General features: G+C 42.8%; 1 protein-coding gene across 3 annotated transcripts in view; it reads left to right on the forward strand.

Moving 5' to 3' along the window:
- The first annotated feature begins 395 nt into the window (after positions 1-395).
- The window catches only part of Rbbp5 (RB binding protein 5, histone lysine methyltransferase complex subunit), a 41,768-nt gene continuing 29,661 nt past the window's right edge, over positions 396-12,502 (forward strand). For 2 of the 3 annotated variants that reach the window (XM_004663552.2, XM_004663553.2), the window contains exon 1: positions 396-537. In XM_004663552.2, the coding sequence (XP_004663609.1) occupies positions 519-537 (19 nt within the window). In that variant the 5' untranslated portion in view covers positions 396-518. The remainder of the gene's footprint in view (positions 538-12,502) is intronic. The other variant, XM_045132832.1, reaches the window with a different exon arrangement.

Raw genomic sequence — 12,502 nt, forward strand, 5'->3', positions numbered from 1 at the left:
CTTGACACCAACAGTGCTGCAGCGCTCGGGCACTAGGGGCCGACCTTCCCCGCTTTCCGGCTTTAGCGGGGCTTGTGTGGAACCTTTCCTGCGTCCTCTTATGCAGCCGCCCGGATAACCCAAGGAGCACACAGCGCCGCAACTCTTGGTGGGTTAACGATATGCCTGTACAATTTCTAGCTCACGTACATTCTTTCGGTGAGAAACGGCTCAGATTCTTGAGCTTTTTAAATTCAAGCGAGGATATAATTTTTTTTACCTCCAGAAAATTGTAATAAATTAATACGAAGAGCATTTCTTCTTATTTTTAGTTAGGCATAATTGTGGACAGCCATTTGAAACGAACAAGGAAGGCGGGGGAGGAAAGCGGAAGCCGCGGGGCCTTCCAAGTCAGAAAGTCTCCGGAGCTTACGGCCGGCTATTTGCGGAGCCTCCTACTTACACGCGGGGCTTAGAATCCGTTTGAGGGAGAAGGAATTGTCACCGGAGCTGAGACCGGGCGGCCAGAGTCCGCAGGGATGAACCTCGAGTTGCTAGGTGAGGAGTGCTGCGGTTGCGTCTCAGGGAACCCTTTGGTACCGGAAAGGAGGGAACCTGGGCAGGAGGAAACTCAGACTGCCACCTTAGGGACACTCTTCAGCGCTGTTCATTGATCGCTGGTGGTATGGAGTGCAGTAGCAGAAGGAAGACCAGCCTCTGTCTTAGTAGAATGCACTATTTTTTCGATGCCACGTTCAGATCAGCAGTGGAGGAATAGGGACACTGTGACTTAGTAAGAGCCGCAGGTGCCCAAGTAGCTCAGAATTGGCAGGACCATAGTTTTTGAACACACAGTCTGAGGAAAAGAGACCCGGAGTGAAGTTTTGAAGACCTGTCAGGAAATTGTGGGGTTGGACAGGTTAACCTTTTGTGGAAACATGGAATTGTTGAAGCAGGCTTTTAAAAATGGTAAGGGGGTCCTGACCAGGCACTAAGTAAATGGCATAGTTAGCGCTTAGAATACAGCTTTCTCTCTCTCTCTATATATATATATGTTTTTAACTTTAAAAAGTGTGTGTGTGTGTGTGTGTGTGTGTGTGTGTACATGCCAGGGTCTCTTACCCCTGCAAACATACACTAGTCGCTTGCCACTTTTTTTGCCCAGCTTTAAGTGAGTGGCTGGGGAATTGAACTGTGGCCAGACAAGGCTTTGCAAGCAAGCACCTTGAATCGCTAAGCCATTTCCCTAGCCATGAGCTATATATATTTGAAATTATTTATTTACTTATGTGTGTGTGTGTGGGCATGAGAGGACCTCCTGCCACTGCACACTTGTGTTACTTTTTTGTTTTATTTTTGGCGGGGGTAGAGAGAATTGGCATGCCAGGGCCTCAGCCATTGAAGTTGAACTCCAGATGCTTGCGCCATCTAGTGGGCACGTGCAACCTTGCGCTTGCCTCACCTTTGTGCGTCTGTTTAATGTGGGATTTGGAGTATAACTTGGGTCCTTAGGCTTCGCAGGCAAGTGCCTTAACTGCTAAGCCATCTCTCCAGCCCTTGTGTCACTTTTAGAGTTCTGCTTGCAATGATAGTTTGGGAATTGAATCAGGGTCAGTAGGCTTCGCAACAAGCACCTTTAATCTCTGAGCCATCTTCACAGCCCAAAATCCAATTACTTTGTCTTCCAATTCAAGATCTTGAGCCACAGGGCAGTGTAACAGTGTAAAGCACTGAAATGTGAATTGCAGAGACAATTGTTTCTTATCACTTTCTCTTTAAATAATTTCCTCCTAATTCCGTGTTAGAAAGAGAGAGGGAAAGATGGAGAAAGAGAGAGAGGGCAGGAAGTAGGAATGAAGGGAAGAAGATAGGGGAAAAGAGAGCATTTAAAAAGTGTTTTTTGGGGGGCTGGAGATATGGCTTAGCGGCTAAGGCAAGCTCCTGCAAAGCCAAAGGACCCAGGTTCAACTCCCCAGGACCCACATAAGCCAGATGCACAAGGGGGCACATGTGGCTGGAGTTCGTCTGCAGTGGCTGGAGGCCCTGACGTGCCCATTCTCTGTCTGCCTCTTTCTGTCCCTTCTCTCTCTTGCTGCCTCAAATAAATAAATGAAAAAATTAAAAATATTAAAAAATGGTTTTTTGCATTTAAGTCGATTTTTTGGCAAATGGAGCATTTAAGTAGCCATAACACATTGCTGACCATAGGTGGATTAGAATTATTAGCAACTGCAAAGAACATTTAGGGGAGGGAATAATAGCTTGGGGTAGGGCTAGGGGTAGGGAACCAAGTCTGTCAGGGAAAACAAATCCCCCAAAATCAAAGGAGTTGTAATGTGTGTTGAATCTAAGAGTTGGAGTTTTAAGTGGATATTTAAGGTTGGCAAAATACTGACAGATTTCAGTATTGATATGGGGAACCAGGTGTGGTGGTATGTGCCTTTAATCTCAACATTTGGCAAGCAGAGATAGGAGAATTGCTATGAGTTTGAGGTCAGCCTAGAACTACAGAGTAAGATCCAGGTCAGCCTGGGCTAGAGTGAGATCCTACCTCAAAATACAACAAACTACACACACACACACACACACACACACACACACACACAAAGATATGGGGACGGATGTTTCCTAAGACTATATCTGAATGAAGAATTTTCCTGGTTGGCCAGGATGTAGGTATTGTGATAAAGAGTTGGGGTTGGTGCTGTCTTTTTTGAGGAGACTTTTGGATGCCAAGTTGGAAAGTTTGCTTTTTAAGGGAAAATAGTGTAGATTATTTGAAGGGTTTTGACCTCATAAATAAGTGTAGCGGTAGCTGATAAGATTCATTTTAATGTGTAATTCAATCTTGAAGGGCATAAAGCCAGTTTGGAGCGCTGTGTGGTGGCACACACCTGTAGTCCCAGCACTGGGGAGGCTGAGGTAGTTGAGTTTGAGGCCAGCCCGGGTCTGCAGTGTGAGTTCCAGGTCAGCCAGGACTGGAGTGAGACCCTACCTCTGCAAAAACAAAAAACGAGCTGGAGAGATGGCTCAGCAGTTAAGATGCCTTCCTGCAAAGCCTAACAACCCAGATTCAATTCTCCAGTTCCCACATAAAGCCAGATACACAGTGGCGCTTGCATTTGGAGTTTGCTTGTAGTAGCTGGAGGCCCTAGCACACCCATCTTCTCTCTCTCTTCTGTCTCTTTCTCTGCTTGCAAATAAATAAATAATTTTTTTAAAAAAAAACACTGACAAAAAAAAAATAAAAAAAAACACCAGAAAAAACAACGAACAGTTTGAAGACTACAGTAGATGAGAAGTAAGGAAGACATGAGCTAGGAAATGGGGAAAAAATACAGAGGAAGTAGTGCTGGCAGAATTGGGGAGCTCACTGTGTTGGGGTTAAGAAAGTGAAGAGAAAAAGGATGGGTACAAATAATGGTGCTATTGATGAAGTTTAAGGACATTTGAAAGCTAACTTTGGATGCGTTAGGTATGGACTGAGCACTCAGGAAACAGGTCTGATTTATAAGACTTCTGACCCTTGTGTGCAGGTCATTGAAACTTTGTGAATAGATGAAATGACTGAGGGAAAAAAAGAAGAGGGACAGGAGGGGCAGGAAGGGAAATTACTGAGGATAAGGTCCTGTAATTACCTGTATTTGGAGGAAAGAAGCTGAGTATATGATTATTAATTACCAAACAGATACATTTTCTAGTGCCGTCTATGTTTTTCCATGTAGTGGATACAGATTAGGGCTGCCTTCCCTTCGAAGCCAATTCAAAGCACTTGGTACTGAAAGCTGAGAAATCTCCAGCTGCTCTATTTAATCTTTTGGCAGCTTGTCCCCTTCAGCTACCTAAGATACGGCCAGATTGCAGTGACGATATGGGAGAAGAGGAGGTCAAGGACCAGCCCTTATTTATGATGCTAAAACAGAGGAAAGGTGTTAGAATAGCCCTTTGAAAGAGATAGCAGTGTCGTGGGAAAGGTTTTTCTTTTAATTGGGCAATTAAAAAGAGGTCTAGATCCCAAAAGAGAAAAATCTCTTGCAGAAACAAGAAAGTTAATGATTGGATATATGCATTGTAAAAAGACTTGTGGCCAGATAAAGGAAATTAATTATAATGGATTGTTAATGTGGCCATTCAGGTGAACTCAATAGGCACAATATTAATTTTACTTCTGTGACCATGTGATCACTGTTTGAAGTGGGCTGGAGACACAGTAGTAAGACAGCTCTTCCCCCAATTTAGGGTTTTGTATACTCTAGGCAGGTGCTACAATCCTAGCCCAAGACAAGTTTATCAGATTTGTTTTCCCTCAACTCATAGTATGAAATATATTTTCTATTACAACCCACTGTATGTACATATAACAAGATATTTTTCCTGTTTTGGTTTTGAGGTATGGACTCACTCTAGCCCAGGCGGACATGGAATTCACTATGGGGTCTTAGGTTGGCCTCAAACTCAGAGTAATCCTCCTACTTCTGCCCCCAAGTGCTGGGATTAAAAAGGTGTGCACCACCATACCCAGCTAGAATTTTTGAAATTATACTTAATTCTTCTTTATGTCCAGTGTCCTCTGATATTTCCTACTGCATTTTTTAAAACAAAACAAAACAAAAAAAGCAGCTGGGCATGGTGGTGCATGTCTTTAATTCCAGCACTCAGGAGGCAGAGGTAGGAGTATCACCATGAGTTTGAGGCCACCCTGAGACTACGTAGTGAATTCCAGGTTAGCCTAGACTAGGGTGAAACTTTACCTCAAAAAAAAAGGGGGGGGGGGGCTGGAGAGATGGCTTAGCAGTTAAGGTGTTTGCCTGCAAAGCCAAAGGCCCTGGGTTCGATTCCCCAAGACCCATGTAAGCCATATGCACAAGGTGGCACATGCATCTGGAGTTCGTTTGCAATGGCTGGAGCCCCTGGCATGCCCATTCTCTCTCAAATAAATAAATAAACAAAATATATATTTAAAAATAATTAAACAAAGCCTGTCTCAACCAACTATATTTTTTTATCCACTGATGGTAAACTGAATCCTGACATTTGAAAACCAGATAAGATGCTGCCTTTGCCCTGGATAAATGACAGACAAGTAACTGTATCTAATCTGGAATCAATAGTAAATTAATACATGTGGGAATACACACGAAAGAACAGCTAGATTTGTATTGTTGGTGAGATTGGTTATAAAATGTGGGGAAGTTCTGCAGAGGAAGTCATCACAATTGAAGATATTAAAGATGGAGTAGGGTTTTCCATAGGCTTGGTGCTGGTAACTTCCAGTGGAGAGAACTGCAGAGGCTAACACTGCAAGGCAGGAATGTGTGGATGTTCTGCGAATGGTCTGCAGTTAGTGTTCAGGGTTAATTGACGCTCTAGTCCAGATGCCAATAGGAAATTAGCCAAAGATGAATGGGAATATAGGCTAGGGTCAGATTGAAGTTACTTCTTAAAACTCTGCATAGGATTGTTGTGCATTTTGCAAGGAGGATTTTTAAGCAGGTTGTGATGCAGCCAGGTGCTGGTGCAGTTGGCTCTGGCAGTTGTATGAAGTAGTGAGGGAGGCAAGACCAGAGCCAAGGAAATGTAACATTTGCGCTAGTGGCAGGCTGAGAATAAAGCGGCTGTCGGCTGCCTACGCACCTGTAAGCTGCGTTTCTCCAAAGGAAATTCTGGCAGTGTCACCTATCGGGTAGCAGAATCAACTGTCCTGTGAACCTTGACTGTTGCAGTGGGGAGGAATTAGTTGGCAACTAGGAAAAAAGAAGAAGAGGTCCATGAAGTTTTTATGAGCTCATGATGGTTAAGCCTTTAAGAGGAACAGATATTATTCCATGTAAGACACTGGAAGAAGGCTTGAGAGGCCTGGAGGGCTGCAAGGCTGTGAGGAGAAAGGAGCGTTAGCAGGAGACAATCTGAAGAGGTACTTGAAGGATCTAGTGTGGTTGCACTGGAAACTCTGCAAACCGATTACAGAACCGCATGCGCACAGGGGCCCAGAGCTGCGAGTGGGTGTTTGAGGGTGGCACACACTTGGAAGAGTAGTGGTGGGAAAGATAATGGGGTTGAAAGCCAAGGTTGTAAGAATGAGGTAAGAAGAAAGAGTTTTATCGGTTATGGAGCATAAAGAACAGAAATTTGGGAGATTGGAAAGTATGACTCCAGTTATTCATGTAATATTTAGGTGAATGCTTTTTTGTATCTATAAACTTTATGGGCAAAAGAGAACTAGGATGCTTAAATTCTTTTCTGGTTCTGTGGCAAAAATGAATGGGTTGAAATAAGCAGAATAAAGTGAAAGTTGTTGCCAAGATGGAGACTTTAGGTGGATGTCTAAGCCTAAAGGAGCTTTTGAATAAAATCACTGCTGATGATCTTTGAGGATTTGAAGAAAAGGGGAAATAAATGCTGAAAGGAGATGAGATACATTTGACTTTCAATAAAAGGCAGGTGCATTTTATAGGGCAGAGAGTAGTAACGTTGAGGACATATTCAAGCAAGAATCTAGAGGCTTTCAAAGTAGCTCCCTTGTCTGCAGTATGGTTTCTGGGCCAGTTTTTAACTGAAATTGAGAAATAAAATACCCTTTTATAAAAATGATTTGTAATGCTTCCCATTTAATAGTGCTATAGATTACTAAGATAATATGTACAATTTCTAGGTCTGGCACATAAACATTCACTTTGAAAACTTCAAAGCAAAGATGAGATCACTGGGCATGGTGAATTCCAGGTTAACCTGGACTAGAGCTAGGCCTTACCTCAAAAAAATCAAAAGAAGGGCTAGAGAGATGGCTTAGTGTTTAAGGCATTTGCTACAAAACCTAAGGACCCAGGTTCCATTCCCCAGTACCCATGTAAGCCAGATGCACAAGGTGGCGCATGCATCTGGAGTTCTTTTGCAGTGGTCAGAGGCCCTGTTGTGCCCATTCTCTTTATCTATCTGCCTCTCTCTCTCAAATAAATAAATAAAATAGCAAAAAGGAAAAAGAAGAAAAACAAAACAAAAAAGCTAACATGAGGGCTGGAGAGATGGCTTAGCGGTTAAGCGCTTGCCTGTGAAGCCTAAGGACCCTGGTTCGAGGCTCGGTTCCCCAGGTCCCACGTTAGCCAGATGCACAAGGGGGCGCACGTGTCTGGAGTTCGTTTGCAGAGGCTGGAAGCCCTGGCGCGCCCATTCTCTCTCTTCCTCTATCTGTCTTCCTCTCTGTGTCTGTCGCTCTCAAATAAATAAATTTAAAAAAAAAAAAAAAGCTAGCATGAGTCTATGTTTGGAAACACCTATGGGTTCACCTGTTAATGTTCTTTGCTTGGTGTTTTCGAAATTAACAAATATACAAGATCTTTCTCCCTATGCCCTAATGTTAACTGGGGTTTATCCCTTCATACAGTTTTCCTTCTTTATAAACACAAAAATGTTTAAAGGCTACAACTGCCTCCTTGAGACAGGGTCTTAGTGTTGTTTCAGGCTGCCCTGGAACTCCCAGCCCTGTCTCAGCTGGAATTACAGCCTTGGGCCACCACATCCAACTTGTGCTTTTCGCTTGCACTGTAATACCCCTCTCCTCACTTTCCTTCTCCTTTCCTCCTCCCCCCCCCTCGATCCCTAATTTTTTCCACTCCACCCCCTTCTCCTCCCTTTTCTCTTCCCCCTTCTCTTCCTCACTACTGCTGAAGTACATTACCAGCTCCGATGATTTTATTTTGTTTTTTAAGTTAGCATGGAAAATAATAGGTTTCATTATGGCCTTTTCATACATATATTGTATAAAATCTTTTAAAAGCTTTTTGTTGTTGTTGGTTTTTCAAGGTAGGGGCTCACTCTACACCAGGCTGATCTGGAATTCACTATATAGTCTCAGGGTGGCCTAGAACCTAAGGTGATGGTGATCCTCCTACCTCTGCCTCCCTAGTGCTGGGATTAAAAGTGTGCGCCTCCGTTCCTGGCTCTTTTTATTTATTTTATTTTAATTTTTTTTGTTCATTTTTATTTATTTATTTGAGCGTGACAGAGAGAGAAAGAGACACAGAGAGAGGGAGAGAGAATGGGCAAACCAGGGCTTCCATCCACTACTAATGAACTCCAGATGCGTGCAACCCCTTGTGCATCTGGCTAACGTGGGTCCTGGGGAATCGAGCCTCAAACCAGTGTCCTTAGGCTTCACAGGCAAGCGCTTAACTGCTAAGCCATCTCTCCAGCCCATCTTTTTAAAGTTTTTTTTATATATACCTTTCTTTTCTTGCTTCTGTTTGTGTGTGTAGTGTGGTGTATGGTGTGGTTGTGTGCTTGTATATGAACCTTGTAGGCCCCATGGGCTCATCTGCACTGGGAGGCGCTTGTTTGTGGTATACAGAGCAGAATGTTAGGTCACCATTGCTCTTCTGCCCACTCATTTTTTTTTTTTCTTCTTTGAGGTAGGGTCTTGCTTTAGCCCAGGCTGACCTGTAATTCATTCTGCAGACCCAGGATGGCCTCAAACTCACAATGATCCCCCACCTCTGCCTCCCGAGTGCTGGGATTAAAGGCCTGTACCACCATGCCTGGCTTTGGAGTCTGTTATTGATAGCAGAGTTTGCTGTTTTTTTCCAAACCTTGGCCATTTTCTGGTCTCTGCTGCCCTTTGTGGCGTTGGAGTTATAGGCACACTTAGTCATGCCCAGCTGTGTACCTGGGATCTGGAGAATCAGACTCAGGCAGTTTCAGCCCCGCCTTATGTCCCTTATACTTGTGCAGGAAGTACACTTAACCATTAAGCCATCTCTTCAACTCCCGATACATAGTTTTTTTATTGAGTTAGGGTCTCTGTAGTAGACAGTTTTAGGTTTGTTGAGATGAACTTCCAAACTAGGAACAGTTATGGAGGAAGGGATATTTATTGAGACTTACAGATCCAGGGGAAGTTCTCTAATGGTAGAAGTGGCCTCCCCCCACCACACACCCTTAAAGGACCAGGCAGAGAGAGAGAGAAAAGAAAAGCAAAAGCCACACAGCACACTTCAGGAACTCCAGCTAGGTATACTTTGTGTATCTTTAGATGGGATTTCAAATCTACCACCACACCTTAAGATCCATCCAGTGTCATCTCCAGCCAGGTGGCTGCAGATTGAAACTATAAACTAATAAAACACTGAATATATTGGGGGCCATCTATTCAAACTACCACATTCTGCCCTTGGCCCCCAATAGATTTAAAAATCCATCACAAATTGTAAATTGTATTCAGTCCAATTTTAAAGGTCTTCACAGTCTTGACCAACTTAAGAGTTCCAAAGTCCCATGTCTCCTCTAAGACTTAAGATTTTTTTTCTTAGCTGTGAGTCTTGTAAAATCAAACAAATTAAATATTTTCAACATATAAAGGCACAGAGTAAACATTTTTAAGTGGTATAAGGCATAGCAACGAGGGACTAAAACAATATAAACTCAACTACCATCAAACAAACATCAAACTTCTGCAGTTCAAGCTTAATATAACCAGAGACCGACAGTCTCTAGATTTTTGAATTTTGCCCTTCCAGCTGCACAGAATAGCCAGGGAACACTTACATCCCAGGCCAACACTGTGCTCTATGGTAGTCCTTGCATAGTCCTGGTATATCTAAAACACCCTTGGGTCTCTATGTAAACCATGGTTCATCTTCCAAAGGCCTTTCCAGCCTATCAGGGTCATCATGTTCTGTCTCATCTTGCATCTAAGCAGTGGCTCCTGGAACCGTGTGTGCTTTATGACCACACCATGTATTTTTTTTTTTTTTATGCTTTTAGAATTAATGCCAGGTGTGTCGGATACAGCCATATTCTATTTTTTTATTAAATCATTTTTTGTTTATTTTTATTTATTTGAGAGCTACAGACAGAGAGAGAGTGAGAGAGAGATTGAGAATGAGTGTGCCAGGGCCTCTAGCCACTGCAAACGAAGTCCAAACGTGTGTGCCCCCTTGTACATCTGGCTAACGTGGGTCCTGGTGAATCGAGCCTTGAACCTTAGGCTTCACAGGCAAGCATTTAACTGCTAAGCTATCTCTCCAGCCCACAGCCATATTCTTTCTTTCTTTCTTTCTTTCTTTCTTTCTTTCTTTCTTTCTTTTTTTTTTTTTGAGGTAGGGTCTCACTCCAGCTCAGGCTGACGTGGAATTCACTATGGAGTTTCAGGGTGGCCTTGAACTCATGGCAATCCTACTACCTCTGCCTCCTGAGTGCTGGGATTAAAGACGTGCGCCACCATGCCTGGCTCACAGCCATATTCTTAGTTCAGGGATGATATAAGCTGCAACCTTGAAAACAGGTTTATTCGCCAGTCAATTCTTACCAGAAGAGTTTATATTTCTAACAGGTTTTTTTTTTTTTTCCAGGCATCCTTTATATTGTTTTAATGTAAAGCAGTTGGGCTATCTTCTTTAAGACTGTTAATGTGTTTGATCATAACAGTTTCAGTAACCTAAATCCATTCTCAGTGCCTGTAATTTTAACTTGCTTGAGGTTTTTCAACTTAAAAATCTTAATCTCTCAGTCCAATATCTTTAGCCGAGCACATCAGTCCATTGTTAACCTTGATCCAACTTTCTGGGCCTTGGCAGCAGGATGCAGCCAGCCCTTATTCAGTAGCCCATTTCCAACAAAATCTTGTGTAGTTTTTCCTTCCCCTTAGAAAGTTTATAAGCCAAGCCTCCAAGTTCATACACCAAGCTTCCAAATACAATTGTCACTGCACGTAGCATTCTCAAACTGTCACTTAAAATAGTCCATAAAACTTGGTTTACCACTCCAGAAAGATCTTCATTTGTAGGTGTCAAGTCCATGTCCATTTCTCCAAAACAAAAGTTTCAAAAGCCCAAAGTCCATATGATCAGACTCATCTCACCCCACTCCTGGTACCAGTTTTAAGTTTGTTGAAATGAACCTCCAAACCAGGCACGGTTGTAGAGGAACGGATATTTATTGAAGCTTACAGATCCAGGGAAATTCTAAATGGTAGAAGAAGTTGGCCCCCTCTTAGAGGACCAGGCAGAAAGACAGAAAAAAAAAAAAAAAAAGCAAAAGCCACACAGCCCACTTCAGGAACTTCAGCTAGGTGCACTTTGTATATCTTTAGATCGGAGTTTCAAACCCACCACCACACCTTAATATCTGCCCAGTGACATCTCCTCCAGCCATGTGGCTGCAGATTCAAACTACAAACTAATAAAACACTGAATATGTTGGGGCCATCTATTCAAACTACCATAGTCTTGTTCTTGCCCAGGCTGACCTGGAATTCACTATGTAGTCTCAGGCTGGCCTTGAGCCCTCAGTGATCCTCCTACCTCTGTCTCCTGAGTACTGGGATTATAGGTGTCCACCACCCACCTAGCTCTCCTTATATGTAATTTTAACTGAAATATAAATGTTCTTTTAAAAAATTAGACTTTCCATTTGTCTCTTGCATTCTTTGTTAATCATATATATGTCCTTCCATGTTTTTCTATATGCTCATATTTATTCATGTGCATATGTTTATAAAAATGAGATTGTATTATATTCAGCCACTCCACTATTAATCCACACTTACCTTATTTCTAATTTCTCTGTGTTCCCCTTCCCCCACTAAATCATTGTGTATATATTTTCCATTAGTTTGTTCATGGTGATTTGGTTTCTAATTGTAGGTTTGTGTGTGTTTGCTTTGAATGAATGTCAAGTTCTTTCACAACAGAAATCTTGCCATTTTTAAATGTTTTACTTATTTGTTTGAGAGAGAGGGAAAGAATGGGCACACCAGGGCTTCTAGTCACTGCAGATGAACTCCAGATGCACCCACCACCTTGTACACCTGGCTTACATTGGTACTGGGGAATTGAACCTGAATCCTCAGGCTTCGTAGGCAGGTGCCTCCACCTGTTAAGCCATCTCTCTAGCCCCCAAGTAGTCCTTCTGTTTGGATGTCTTGTTTTTTTGGTTTTTGGTTTTTGGCTTTCCAAGGTAGGGTCTCACTGTAGCCCATGCTGACCTGGAATTCACTATGTAGTTTCAGGCTGGCCTTGAACTCACAGCAGTCCTCCTACCTCTGCTTCCCAAGTACTGGAATTAAAGGTGTACACCACCACGCCCGGACTTGGATGGGTTTTTTTTGGTTTTTTTTTTGTTTTTTTTTTTGTAGGGGGCCCTGATTATGCAGGCCTTATGGAGGTAGTGGACAGCCACTGTGAGGTCATAAATAGTTTGTGTCTGGAAGACAGCATTGAACAGCACTCCTTCCCATCCTTTGGCTATTAAATTCTTTCTGCCACCTTTTCTGCAATGGTCTTGGCCTTGGAGGGTGTAATTGAGATGTCTCATTTAGTGCTGCAAAGTCAACTGTCACTTCTCAGCACTTGGATGAAGTATATACTAAGTCACCCCAGTGGTCGCCACCATCGGAAAAGCTTTTCTAACCATAAGTGAGAGCAGCGTTAATATATGGGCATAAACATAAGTCTTTTGAAGAACATTTGATGGGCATAATATATCCAGTTAGCCAAAGAACAGTATAGCTTCCCCTAGGGCTTATGACTTC

The sequence above is a fragment of the Jaculus jaculus genome, chromosome 1 (assembly GCF_020740685.1).
Source record: "Jaculus jaculus isolate mJacJac1 chromosome 1, mJacJac1.mat.Y.cur, whole genome shotgun sequence".
In the NCBI taxonomy this organism is placed as follows: domain Eukaryota; kingdom Metazoa; phylum Chordata; class Mammalia; order Rodentia; family Dipodidae; genus Jaculus; species Jaculus jaculus.